Consider the following 14249-nt stretch of genomic DNA (forward strand, 5'->3'; position numbering starts at 1 on the left):
GACTGCACTTGCTCCCGGTGTGGAAGGGATTGTCACTCCCGGATTGGCCTTTTCAGCCACACTAGACGCTGTGCCAGAACCACCTTTCAGAGCGCGATACCATAGTCTTTCGAGACTGAAGGTTGCAATACTCCTGAGTAAGTAATGTAAGTAAGTAAGTAAGGGCAGGAGGTCTGGTCTAGAGGGTAGAGCCTCCATTTGCCTGAAGATTAACATCCACAAGGTCGCCAGTTCGAGGCCACCGGCACCGTGCGACCTTGAAGCAGCTGGCAAGCTGCAGCTGAGCTGTTCCATCTGCTCGGAGCGTGGGAGGATGGAGGCCAGAATGTTAAACCAGATCGGAGTGTAACACCCTGAATATGTAGTGGTTCTTGAAAGAAAGAACCTTCTTTCAATTTGTAAAAATCCCTGCGTGGATTTAATAAGCCTGCCTGTGTAAACCGCCTTGAATAAAGTCTTGAATAAAGACCAAGAAAGGCGGTATATAAATACAGTATATTATATTATTATATTATAATGTGCAGCCCCACTAAACTAATTAGGCATTTCTCATGAGTAAATTTGTGCAGGGAGAGGCCATGATCCTATGCTCAGTTGCTTGGGGGTAAGCCCCATTGAATCAAATGTGGCTTACTCCTGAGTAAATATGTGCAGCCCTATTGAATTAATGCAGCTTTCTCCAAGTAGATCAGAACAGGGAGAGGCCATGATTCTACACTCAATGGGGGGGAAACCCCATTGAACTAAGCAAGGCTTACTTCTGAGTAAGTATGTGCAGCCCCATTGAAATGAGGCTTTCTTTTGAGTCAATGGGGGGGGCAGAGGCCACCATCCTGTGGTTACTTGGCAAGCCCCAGTGAATCAAAGAGGCTTACTCCTAAGGAAGTGCTGCATGTGCAGCCCCAGTGAATCAATGAGGCTTTCTCCTGAGTAAACCTGTGCAGGGAGGGGCCACGATCCTGTGCTCAGCTGCTTGGGGGTAAGCCCCATTGACTTGAACGAGGCTTACTCCTGAGTAAGCACTATGGGTGCAGCCCCACTGAATCAATGAGGCATTGAGTCCCTACTGGCAGGCAGAGGCCACGATCCTGCGCTCAGCTGCTTGGGAGTAAAGCCCCATGGAACAAAGCGAGGCTTACTCCTGAGTAAGGAGCTCGTGCTGCACGCTGACCTCCTCCCTGCCTCCAGCCCATTTTCCTTCCTCAGCCCTGAACCCCCCTCCCCCACCCAGTGCGGCCACCACCGCGCATGCTCAGAACCCAACGGCGCAGACATACCTTTCCCTCCACCCGGCGGGCTCCCGCCTCTCGCCGAGGCCACGCCCACACCACTGGGCGCGGGACGCTCAAGGACCCGCCCCCTGCCCCAAAAGCCGAGCGCCGATTGGCTGCAGGGCCCCGTCGCTCTGCGAGCCCCCCGCGCTCCGATTGGCGGGCAGTCGCGTGAGGGAAGGTCGGCGGACGCGGTGGGGGAGGGGAGGGCCGCGCGCGGGGTATATAAGCGCGGCGAGCGCCTGCTCTCCTTTTTGCTGCGCCGTAGAGTAGTCGCTGCTGGTGCTGCCTCAGCGTCCTTCGCCGCCACACCGGCTCTCCCGAAGCACCTCGCCCCGCCATGGCCAACCCCACCATCTTCTTCGACGTGGCCGCCGACGGCGAGCCTCTGGGGCGCGTCACGTTCGAGGTAGGGGGAGCTGAGGCGGCGCCATTTCCTGCCGGGAGGGAGGGAGTGGGGCCATTTTAGGAGCGCTGTGGTACTGGGCGGTGTGAGGGAGGTGACCGTTGGCGGGGGGGAGGGGAGGTGGTCACTGCACCGCAGTGCGCGTGAGGAGGGGGCTGCGCGCGCAACCTGCTGGACAGGCGCTCGAGGCGGGGAAAGGAGGGGGCTGCGCGCGCAACCTGCTGGAGGGGAGCGTGGAGGAAGGGGGCTGCGCGGGCGCGCGCGCGCGAGAGAGAGGGGAGGGGTGCTGCGCTCGCAGCCTGTTGCAGGGGCACGCGAGGAGGGGAAGGGAGGGGCTGCGTGCGCAGCCTGCGGGAGGGAGGGAGGGAAGCGCGCGCTCGCGCTGGCTGGCTGCGCGGACGGGCGGCGCCTCCACGTGGCCCGCGCAGCCTTGCCCTGGGGACAGAGCGTGCGAGCTCGGGTGCTGCCGCCACCGCCTTTGTCTGTGTCGTGCTGCCCGCAGCCGGTGTCCCCCCTTGATGGGGCGCCCCTTTCAAAGAAAAGGGCTTCCCCTGAGCCAGGGTTACTCGCACCCCCAGGGACACTTGCCAGGACCTCCAGGGGTGCAGGAGGGACCGAGCAGTGGCGGGGAAAAGGCAGGTCTGCGCGGAGTGTCTTGCAGGGCTGGCGAGGGAGGCAGCCGGTTGTGGTGGTCTTGCTCCATTAGGTTCCATTACTCCCCCCCATTGCTCCTGGTGAAATTTTATTCCATTGCATCAGGAGTTCCTAGCTGGGGGGCACGTGCCACCCCCAGGGCACTGACCAGGACCTTTGGGGTGCTGGGAAAAGAACTGAATAAAAGCAGAAAAGGCAGGTGTGTGGACACACAAACATAGCTTGTGCCTTATTATCCAGTGCGGTTCTGTTCCAGACCCCCCAGTGGATAAAAGGAAACCAGTGGGGAAAATAGCTGCAAAGACCCACTTCCAGGTTTCTTGCACCTCTATTTCCCCTAATGGAGTAATTTTATTCCGCTAGAGCAGTGACTTCCCACCAGGGATATGTATCTCCCTAGGGGTACTTGCCAGGACCTTCAGGAGTGCTTGAAAAAGAATTGAATAATGCCGGAAAAGGGAAGGTCTATTAGAATGGTTCCTGGGGCTGGCAAGGCGGGAAGCAGGCTGCCAAAGCCCCAGCAACTGCTAGTTTCTGGCAATCGGTTCCTGTGTTATCAGTAGTTGGAAACACATAGGCTTGAAATAAGACTATTAATAGCAAACATTTTGCTAATATGATGGGTACAGTTCATGGAAACAGGCTGCCAAGGGCTATGCAACTGAGGGAACCTCTGTCCTAGAGCATCTCTACCAAGTGCCTGCCAAGCCTGTGCTTGAAGATCTCCAGTGAGGGAGAACTTGGCAATTTGTTCCAGAACAGAATCTGTTCTGTTCTCAGGTAGCAACAACATAGAAATTTGAAATAATAGCAACTGTATTAATTACAAACATTTTGCTAATGTGAGGGGTATAATTTATGAAAATAGGCTACCAAGATGTATGCAAGTGAAAAAAAAGTTGGGAACTAAGCCCTCATTTTTTAATAGCGCCATCAGTACATGTGGCGTGCTCTATGGAGAGAGACTATAGGCCTCTTCCCCAAGGGGCTCAGGATCTGGGCAGAGGCCCAAGGGAGAGGAGAGGCTTGGTGGTGCCTCACTCCACCCAGCCTGCTCTTACAGCCATGGGAAGGGATGACCTTACTGTGTGTGCTTTATTGTACGGGGGGGGGGGATATATATATATAAATTAAGATGTCTTCAGTATCCTTCCTCCATTGTCTGTTTTCCTGATCTCCCTTGGTGTAGTGATGCACCAAATGGCGGTCTGCAGGTTTCCCTGGCTGGTTCCCATTTGCAGTATCATAGCTCACGTGTGCATGTAGCAGACCATTTTTGGGTGCATCCATGACCTTCCCGGCTGCATTTTTGCTTTGCTGTGAGGATTTTGTAACCCCTATGGGCACTGATCTTGAGTGCTCAGCCCAAGGCAGTGCTGTATCCAGTCTCCCCATCTTGGGGGGGGGGGGACTGAACAGAATTTGAAATGCTCTCAGTAAATGTGAAGGGTATATTGATCATAAATTGAAGTGCCTTAAGTGCCAAACTTAAAACCATGGCATTGTTCACAGTTGGGGTGCTTTTTGAATTCTCCAAAACCTCCTTATCTACTAGTCTTGTAAGAATATGAACACATATGTCAACTACACAATGTGCTCACTCTGATTCGGTTCCCAATTTAACTCTGTGCTTCCCAAATTTTGAAATTATATGGGGTAATGGATAATTTTGCAGGCTTGTAGCAAATGAAGCCTTTAACCATGCTACATATCCTGAAACTGAAAATTCAAGATGTTTGGATGCTCCTGCATTTTTTGCCTGAAAAGACAGCCATTCCTATAAACCTTTGCAATGTGAATTCCGGATGGCTTTGATTGTATATTAGCATGAATGGTAACAAAAATGGAGAATCAATGGCTTCCTGCCCAGTTTAGCTGGCCTTCTTGGTCTAATAGGGAATCTGCATCTTGTTTGAAGATTCCTTTTCAAGAGCTCCCTCTAGAGTGCTCTTCAGTCTGATCCCCAAGCATGCTAGGCCAGTTCTCTGTGGCTTGAACCCATGGATTGTCTTGTGCTTTATCTTCTAAACATTGGAAATTCTGGATTCTAATCTTATTCCAACTAAGCTCAGTTGTATAAAAGTGTTTTGGTCAAAGTCTCTTGGGATCTTAATCTTATTTCAGTATACAGATTCCTGGTACTTTTTAAAGTAGGTGTGTATTAGCATGGTTTGCTATTGCCAAAATTAAGTACTGTACTATTTTTCTGTGCCAGTCAATACAACTCTTGACTGCAAACATTTAGCATAGTCCCAACCTGTGAAGATTATGCAAACTATTCATGTACCAGAAGGCTGTGAAAACAAAACTCAGGCTTTTAAAATGTTTGTGTGCTAGAGATGTATTAAGGTATGGACAAAAAGGAACACATTTCATTGTCTAGTGCAGGGGTCTCCAAACTTTTTGGCCAGAGGGCTGCATCAAATATCTGACAGTGTTGTGGGCTGGAAAAAAATTTAAATATAAAATGTATATAAATAAGAGATGGAACTTAGATGAGTGAATAAATGAATGAATGGGCTCATTCATTCAACCTCTCTGGCCCTCAAAACACCCTCCAGACACAATCAGAGCATAGTTCCAGTCATGTTCGGCCAAGTGGGCCAGAGACTTCCAGGGGACAAGAGGCTGGCTGCGGGCCGGATAGAAGCTTGCCATGGGCCGCATCTGGCCCCCGGGCCAGGGTTTGGAGACCCTGGTCTAGTGGATGACTGCTAAACTGGTATGTTCAAACTGGTGAATTGAAGTTGAATATGGAGTTAACCCTATTCTCCTTTTCTCCCACAGCTGTTTAGCGACAAGGTTCCAAAGACAGCAGGTTTGTAAGCATTTCTCAATTACGCTAGATGTCTTTTATGTGAAACAGTACTGTTGTACATCTAAGCAGATGTGGAAGATGTTCTCATAAGGGTTTCCCTCTACTTTCAGAGAACTTCCGTGCTTTGAGCACTGGAGAGAAGGGCTTTGGTTACAAGGGGTCCTGCTTCCACAGAATCATTCCTGGGTTCATGTGCCAAGTATGTATTTGATTTGTCAGCCTTTCAGTCAGAAAAAGATTCTTAAGTAATATGTATGTTAAACTGGGTTGCAATCTCAAAAGTTCTTAAATCTTAACGCAAATGGCATACATTAAGAGGGTCCTTTCTCCAGCCTTTGACCAGAGTTGTGTAGATATAATTACTGTCCTACCACAAGATCCCTTTGTTGGGCTACTTAGCCCAGTGTTAGATTTCAGCTGGACATGTGTGCTGTCTTTCTGCAGGGTGGTGACTTTACCCGCCATAATGGAACAGGTGGCAAGTCCATTTATGGTGAGAAGTTTGCTGATGAGAACTTCCTCCTCAAGCACACAGGCCCTGGCATTTTGTCTATGGCAAATGCTGGTCCCAATACAAATGGGTCCCAGTTCTTCATCTGCACGGCCAAGACTGACTGGTGAGTAGTTTTCCATTGGTGAAACTGTGCCTCAGTTGAAATAGCTTATTTAACACACATTCCAGGCCTATAGAAGTTCCTATCTTACCAAAAGTTTTGCAAAGATAGGGCCTAAGCATCGCTTCTGCTCTCATGGCCTTGGACTTTATCTGACTTTGAACCTTCTGAATACTAGCTTTCAACATTTAAAATGACTTTGAGTCTGCCACTGCTAGATTCACACAAGCTGTTCAGAGACCCCCTAATCCCATTTGTTTTCTTAGGCTGGATGGAAAACATGTCGTCTTTGGCCAGGTGAAAGAAGGAATGAATATTGTGCAAGCAATGGAGCGTTTTGGATCAAGGAATGGCAAGACGAGCAAGAAGATCACCATCACTGACTGTGGGCAGCTGTCATAAAATTCCTTTGTCTTAACAACCAATCATTCCTTCTGTAGCTGGGGTTGGCACACCACCTGGGGTGCTTCAGTCCCATAACCCTTGTGCTCCTGACTTAACTGCTGCTTTTCTATTGGGTTTCAATTTCTGCTCCCTCAAGTCCAGCTGGACTGAAGACAAGTTTGTTTGCAAATGAATAAAATGAGTTAAACCACATGCTAGTTTAGTCTCTTCTCCGCATGGGGTGGGGGGAGAGGGTATGTTAACCTAAAGGCTATTTCTGTTCTTGAGAATGCAGCTGGATTTGGGGATTCAGTTGGGAATTTACTAATACTAATCCACTTGAGCAGCTTATTCCCTAGTTCCTTTAAAGAAATCAGTTTGAGAGAACTAAAGATGAGTCCTATCAGACTCAAAACAGAATTACTGGAATTCAAATGAAGGTTTGGTCACAAGAATCAGTAGCTCTAAACAAGAGCATTGGTAGCTAACTGGCTTCACTGAAGGAGTGAGGCTGGCTCCCAAGTTGAGGTGGGGGCAAACAGTTCAAATTGGGCCATTCTAAGTATGTAATCACGCCTGTCAAATGTGTTGCTTCAGTTTGAAGGTATTGGTTAAAACTGGGGTTGGCAATCTACAGCCCACTTGGGAGGCTATACTTTCTGCCCAAGTTGACATGCACCAAGTGAAGAAAGGTGGAACTGTCCACCCATACTCATAGAATCCCTGCATTACAGGAACTTCATGAGCCTGGGTAGGCAGCAAGTAGGGTGGAAGGCAAAGCCTTCTGAGTCCACACAGGCCACTTTTTGGTAGCTCAGCAACCCCAAAGCTTGGTGACAGTGTCATTGCTGATCATCTACTCCCTTTAAAGAAAAATGTTGCCAACCCCCGAGTTAGAAAATGGGGCTCTGCTAACCAATCAATAAAGAAGTTGTATTACACAATCTACAGTGCCTTTTACCAGATAAGACTTGGCAGCTTCCATATATTTTCAGTGTTCCAAACTGTTTCACCTACTGGTGGTACATGAAATCTAAACGCTCAGTTGCTGCATCAGTAACTTCCTCAATACAAAAGGTGTGCTGGCTTGAATACATTCTACATTTTCTATACTGTTGACATTGTCTAGGAAGTTAAAGCAGCAAGTTGACAAAGTTGAACCTACCTTTCTCATTCAAGCACAGATCTGCATGTGGGTGAAACTGACCTAAGTAGGTTTGCACTGTTCTGAAGTCCTCATGGCTTAAAATTTCTTCTACTTTCTCCTATATATCTTCCATTTTTAAGGGTCCTGCTTAAAATCTTTTTATATGCTCATTGAAAGGCATGTCTTTGGTTTTTCAGTATAGGTGAAGTACTGCTATGCTATTTGCTGGTTAAACAGTGACTTGCCAGGGAATCAAATTCCAAACAAGCAGCCGTTGACTATCCTGCAAGCTAACAGCCAGCACAGACTTTGGAATCTGAATAGCTTTGTGATAGCATTCCAGATGTATGCAAATGCTGCATATACTTTTCCAACAGCTGTTAATATAAGTCACAAAAGTGGGTTACTTTACTGGAATGCTTATTTGCCTGGCACTGAGATCCTCTTTTGCCTCTGTCAATACCTTGTAAAAATTCATGAGGTTGGGGCTTTCACAACAGAGGACCTAAAATTACTAACAGGTTCTTGTGACTGCCTAAACAGGATACATCAGTTTGCATCTTTGCCCTGGGCCCAGCAGAATCCACGCAAGTTGCTATTGGACAAGGGGATCACCTTATGATTTGGTATGTCAGGGACGAGTGAAGGGGGTGTGTGTGGGGCTATTCTTGGGCTCATGTTGGAACATACGGCCTTTTTAAGCATGTTTGTGGGGAGTATTGCTGTCAGGGAACAGTGTGCCTAAGGGTTTGTTTTCCCACATGTCCTTTATCTGTTACCACTGGGACATGGTAGGAGTTGGGAAATGGAAGTGCCTGACTTCATTTTGAAATCTGTAACACAGAGATTTAAACCACAATTACCCCTGCAACATGTAGTGTGGTGCTTGCCCATTCATAAAAGTTACCCTACTAAAATATTGTGTGTACCTCCAATGTGTTAATGTCATAATTGGATTATAGAAAACTCATGCTAGAAATTACTGATTTATCTAAGCCATTTTGGTGTAATCTTGTTTACTTAATCTCCTTGTTGATCTTGCTTTTGGCAATGGTCTGTATAAAATCCCTTCACGGCATATAACTTGCAAGATTTGTGTCCAGTTGTGCCTGGCTGGCTAGCTGCTTATAACAGCAACACAATTGTGAAAACCTGTTGCAGGTCTTTGCTTGGTTAGGGAGCTGTTTCCAATACAGCTGTGGCAAACAAAAAGCAAGAAGGTGCATGAGCCAACACGCCTGCAGCTTTTTGTCTCCATTATCCAGGTAACTAGGAGGTGCAGACATGACACAACATGGAGGTTCCTATCCTGTTAATTGACTGGTCAGAAGCAGTAGGAAAAGTAAACTGCAATAGGCTATTGCCATTTTATTGAAATTTCTTGAGTCAGGTTTGCAGATGCTGGTTTAGATGGCTCGTGCACACTAAGTGGAGTCAGGACTTCTTTCCGCCACCTCACAAGCCTATTTATTCACATTTGTATGCCTGCTTTCCTCTGAGGAGCTCAAGGTGGTCCCTACCCTCCTTTTGTCCTCACAACACCCTTGGGAGGTAGGTATGACTGGTCCAAGGTAACCCTGGAAGCGTCATGGCTGAGAGGGAATTTGAACCTGGATCTTTCAGATCTAAGTCCCAACACCATAATCGCTATATCATCGTGGTTCTCCTGTCAAGCAGCAAATCCTGCTGTCTGCTTCCCTCTTTGTTACTGTGCCATGGTTACCTGAAATGTTCTAAATCTATCCCAAAAGCTGTTGTAGTCTAAGCATGCCTGCTATAGGAGATCTCCATTTTGTAGCTTGAACAGCTAGACTGCCAGAGCAGCAACTGGAAATACCCATCTCAATAATGAGAGACTTATTACTAATGGTATTCCAAGCATGAGAGAGGTAACATGATGTTGGATTCCCAGAGTATCTCTGCTGAGCCCATCTATGAATTATACAGCCACATGGCACTTGTGATCATGGTGTATGATCTTGCTTACTACTGCATTCTAAAACAAAAATGCAGCAGAGAAATCTAAGCGGTATGCAAAACCCCTCTGGAACTCCTGAGCTGGAATTAGTCCTATAGGACTGGACATAGGGTGAAAAAATGAGCTTACAGATAGTGACAGGAGAGTGGGGAACGGGGCGGCTGCAGGCAGTGGAAACCAGAAGCAAGCGTGATGTTTCAGTTACGAAGCATCTCTTGGCAGTGTTTTTACATCAAAGCTAGCTGTCATGGTGTATAACACTACTTGGTTTCTCTGCCCTGGTGATTGTGTACCTGGCTTGGCCCCACTGGAAGTGGAGACAGGGCTGTGGTGCAGCAGAAGTGGAGATGTGCTCGTGTGGATGCTTGGCCCTTTAAAAGAGGCATGGTTTGGAGGAGAGAGCAGCAGCAACCGAAGACATAGGAACAGAGGGGAAAGTCACAACCCCTGTGCACCACAACTCTGGTGGTACTTGTGAAAATGGTTGAAAAGCTCTTCTCTGCAGTCCCTCTCTGTCCTTTTCTCCCACCCATTGTCAGCCAAGCTTGTCCCTTGCATTCATCTTACTTTACCTTGCTTACAGCATTTGTAGGGATCTCACTTGGGGAGAGCAGCATTTTGTAATGGCAAAGACACCAGAGATAGTTTCCAAGTGCAACAGGTAACACGCTCTTTGGCTCTGTTCATGTTAGATTCCAGAAAGGAAACTCCTAGGGATGTTCTTCTTTAAACAGCTTGAAGGCCTTGACCAGTTTAATTTTGCAAAATGAATGATACTGATTAGAAAGTCCTTTGTTCTAGCAATGTTTTCAGACTGTATGTATTGCTACCCTGTCAACTAGGAGACATTGTACAGGTGAGATGAATTAGTGTCAGACTCAGAGATGAATTGGTGTCAGAAATGCAGAGGGCACCGTCTACATCTGTTTCTGTCCTTAAATCTTCCACAAGAGAAGTTTGTTGCCTTTCCAAAGGAAAGGCACACTCTCCACATGCTCAGGGAACCTTGCCACCTTGCACCTGGCCATCCAATGCCCTCTTTAAGGTTTTGTTCTCCATGAGATAATCTGTGGGCTGCACTGGCCTACAGGCAGAGAATGGTCACATATATGTATTCCCCTGCATTTAGAAAGCTAGCAAGTCATGGAACTAGCAGGAACTAAACATGTTTTCCTGTTCTGCCAGTTTTTGACAAATACTGGTTTTTGTAGTTTTACCTGCAGAAAGGGGTTTGTAACACAGTTGCTTAGCACTCTGAAGATGCCTGGTTCAAATTTTGACCCAGTCAGGAAGACCGACTGCCAGACAGTCAACAAGCACCAGACTCATTGAGCCAATTGGACTCATCTGCCCAACTGGCAGATCCAGTGTTGGGGGGGGGGGATGGACACATGAGCACTACCTCAACTCCAGAGCCTAGGTCAACCAGGTAGGTAGATCTGAGCTTCTGGCTGAACTTTGGCTTTTGTGGCTGTGGCTTGCTAGGTGGGTAGACCTGGGCTCCTGCCCAGACTTGGACCCCACATCTACCTGCTGGGTAGATCTGGGCTCCCATTCCAACTCTGCCCTCTGGAGCAGCCTTTTCCAGGCAGGTAGATCTGGGCCCCTGGTTAAATGGCCTCCCTGGCCAAGGTTTGCTGGGTGGGCAGACCTGGGCTCCCATTTTGCCTCTTCCAGGCAAGTAGACCTAGGGTCTTGGCTGCTTGAGCTGCAGCCCACGCTGGTGAGCACCCTTCCTGCTGGTGCCACAGTTTGAGGGAGCTTGGATCTACCCTTGAACTCAATACTAGAACAGCTTCTTTTGTTGAAAGGCTAGGTGCAGAGTTAGCACCTCATTGAGGCCTGGGAATATCACACATGGCTCTGTTGCACAACATGGCCCAGATCCCACGCATGCAGCGTTGTGTTCTGCCTTCCCCCCAACAGGCCCTGGAGGATCCCTGTGCCCAGGTCCTGAGCCCAGAACCTTGCAACACAAAGATCCCCCTGCACTTAGGGCTGGCAGTAGAGGGAGGAAGGGTGGGAGGGAGCCGTGGCTGGTGCAATACCCATAGAAATCTCAGCTCCAAAAAGGGGCAGGGAGGAGGGAACCAGCAGCAGAGAGCCAGATCCAGCTTTCCCCATCCTGGTTTGCTGCAATCACCAACAGAGCCAGCGCCCCATGACTCATTCAGCTCAGCAGGCAGGCGAGGTCGAAGGAGCTGGCTGGCAGAGACAGCCCAGCCCAGTCGGCACAGGTGGAAATCTACAGCTCCCCCTCCTTTTTTTTTTTCCTTCTGTGATGGGCAGAACCTCCAGCAACCAGAGACTTTTTTCTCCATCTTTCACTGCAGCAATTCCCAGGTTCAATGTGCATAGCCAAAGAGCACCACCCAGTGGTTCCTCATCGCCAGTGCAGGAACTTAGGGGCCCAATCCTCACCAACTTTCCACTGTGCCAATGCAGGCCCACCCCCATTCCCCAAGGAAAAGGAACAAACATTCCCCTAGAGTGGGGAGGCCTCTGTGACTGTCTTCCAGCTGTAGGTTGACGTGCATGCACTGTTCACACAGGGTGACCAGATGCCCTCTATTTCTAGGACATGTCTTTTTTTTTTTAGCCTCATGTCCTGGAAAGAACTTCACAGCGCAATACTAGCCCCCGGATTAGGCCAGCACAAGTCACTTGTGCCAACCCGGGGGGTGTTGCAAATGTGCCATAAGGCACGTCTGTGTCAACTCAGGAGTTGGGGAGGCCGGCACAAGCAGTTGCGCTGGCCTCCCTGTGCCGGATCCAGGCCCGGTGGGGTACGTTTGTGTCAGCCTAGCAGATGTCTGGGGGGAGCATGGAGAGGATGAGGAGGAGGCATTTTGGGGTGGGTGGCGGGGCCAGGATGTAATGATGCAATGCTGTCAGTTTAGGCTTGTTCACTTCCTAATCGGTGGCTCATCAGGAACAGGCTGTAGAGACACACCCTGTAAGAGCCTGCCCTGGGGCTCTGGTGCATAGCTGTAAGAGCCAAGAGAACCTCTGGCAATCTGGGCGACTGGGATGGAACTAAGCTGGTGACCAAGCCTTGTGGTTAATTTGCATGCCACAGCACTACTGGCTGAAAAGAGCTGAGCAAGGAATGAACAGTAGCTGAGCAAGGGGAATGTTACTCACAAGCAAACAGCTCTCAGGGTCTGATGCACAGTCCCTGCCTGTGTTTAAATATAGCAGGCGCAGTGTCACAATGGTTGTCCACCATAGGCTCAGCACCTGCCAGCTGCCTTGAAAGACTCCAGGCTCAACACTTTTCCTGATCTTGTTTTCTTCTACAGCAAAGTGATCTGCTTCTGTGGAGTTACTGGGACCATTCTTGTACTGGAGGTCAGTCAATCATTTCCTAAATTATTGTTGTTCAAGCGCTACAGGTTGAACAGCTCTGATTTTTTTTACCCCTCCCCAATAAGGTGGGTCCTTTCAGTTGTTCAATGGAGCCCATCTTGAAGCTGCTACAGGCCTGATCGCTGAGAAAGAAAATTCAGTGATAGCCCTCTGATCTAGGGCTGGCCCAAGCCTTCTGTTTTCCCCTTGTGGGGTGTCCCGCCATGCTAAATGCTGCTGGTAGAGGTGCCAGCAGGTAAATCCCTTACCTGCTGGCACCTCTGTGGCTTCTTGTTTCCCCACTAGCTGGAAGAGGGGGAATGGAGCAGAAGTGCAGAGAAGTTAGAGCAGCACTTCCCAATCTTTGGTGTTCTGCGACACCCTCCATGCACTGCAAACACAGGGCACTACTCCCAGAAGTGACTGGTGATGACATCAGCACCAGTTTCTTCCAGGTTCGGAGACCACATGAGATACTGGAAATAGCCCTTAACAGGTTCAGGACAGGCGGGAGGGCCTTTCTAAGTGCGCAGGAGCCCTGCCTGTCGAGCAGAGCATCTTACTGGCCATTTTCAGCAGCCGGTGCAGCCTTCTAGCTGGCTGGCCAGCCGAGAGCCCATGGATTCCCAGAGAATACCTTATGGCGCCTTAGGGTGTTGCAGTGCACTGTTTAGGAACCCCTGGGTTAGAGTGATAGAGGCACACTAGCCCAGCTTTTTCTCTCCTTCCTTCACACTTCCCCTTTTGCTCTATATACCCCTCTACTTTTTGAATCCAGGGAGGAGGAAGAGAGGCAAACCTGCAACCAGCAGTTCACCACCTGACACAACTGCCTCAGTTGGCCGTTCCTGGCCAACTGAATGCAGCAGCTTTTGAGTTGCATAGACCCCTTCCTTAGACAAAACTGGAGAAGAATACCCTTCTCATCTAACGTGCGACATCAGGCCCAAGGATCCCCGATTATACGTGAGTGTGTGCAAAAGCTTTTGTTAGATTTGTTAATGTCCTAAACTGGATTCAAAGTGTGTGTGTTGGATTGGGGTCCACAGGGGTGTGTGTGTGTTTTAATAAGCAGATAACCCTGAAATGCTTGCACTGATCAATAACTCTTCTGATGAGAGCAAGTAGATGCTGCTACAGCTGGGTCCTGGGATGATCTTGGCCAGGGGTGGGCAAACATTTTGGCAGGAGGGCCACATCATCTCCCTGACACTGTGTTGGGGGCCAGGAGAAAAAAAAAGAATTAATTTACATTTCAAATGTGAATGAATTTACATAAATGAATATATCAGAGATGGAATTTATATGAATGAATGAATTTTACTGAGCTTTTTTATAATACACATGAGAACTGTAATACATGCATGTAGAACCACATGAGAACTATGAACTGTTTACCACACGCCTCTTGCACAATGAAAACATACATACCAAGCCAGGAACACATGGAGTCATAAGTTTTTCAGAGGCAAAGGGCTGGGGGTTAAAGTAATGCCCTGGGAAAAGCAGAAAACACCTGGAGACTATAAAAGGCTCAAAATTTGTCCGCAGCTTGTGTTTGGCGGTCACGACGGACAGTCGCAGGCCAACATGGGCTCTAACAGTCTCTGATGGGCCATAGGCTCATTG

The 14249-nt window shown here is 48.6% G+C and overlaps 1 protein-coding gene across 1 annotated transcript; it reads left to right on the forward strand.

Annotated features, from left to right (window-relative positions):
* Positions 1-1501: 1501 nt before the first annotated feature.
* Positions 1502-6360, forward strand: PPIA (peptidylprolyl isomerase A). Its single transcript, XM_066639771.1, has 5 exons — positions 1502-1680; positions 5119-5149; positions 5260-5348; positions 5594-5766; positions 6030-6360. Exons 1-5 carry the CDS (start codon positions 1612-1614, stop codon positions 6163-6165), a joined length of 498 nt encoding a protein of 165 aa, XP_066495868.1. The 5' UTR covers positions 1502-1611; the 3' UTR covers positions 6166-6360.
* Positions 6361-14249: the final 7889 nt, after the last annotated feature.

Source organism: Tiliqua scincoides, chromosome 11 (assembly GCF_035046505.1).
Source record: "Tiliqua scincoides isolate rTilSci1 chromosome 11, rTilSci1.hap2, whole genome shotgun sequence".
Classification (NCBI taxonomy): Eukaryota; Metazoa; Chordata; class Lepidosauria; order Squamata; family Scincidae; genus Tiliqua; species Tiliqua scincoides.

What these genes read in the sequence shown, in the direction of transcription:
- PPIA (XM_066639771.1), top strand. Translation starts at nt 1,612, where the DNA reads ATGGCCAACCCCACCATCTTCTTCGACGTGGCCGCCGACGGCGAGCCT. An exon ending in CAAGGTTCCAAAGACAGCAG is followed by an intron (nt 5,150 to 5,259) that starts GTTTGTAAGCAT and finishes CTCTACTTTCAG; the next exon opens with AGAACTTCCGTGCTTTGAGC. An exon ending in TGCACGGCCAAGACTGACTG is followed by an intron (nt 5,767 to 6,029) that starts GTGAGTAGTTTT and finishes TTGTTTTCTTAG; the next exon opens with GCTGGATGGAAAACATGTCG.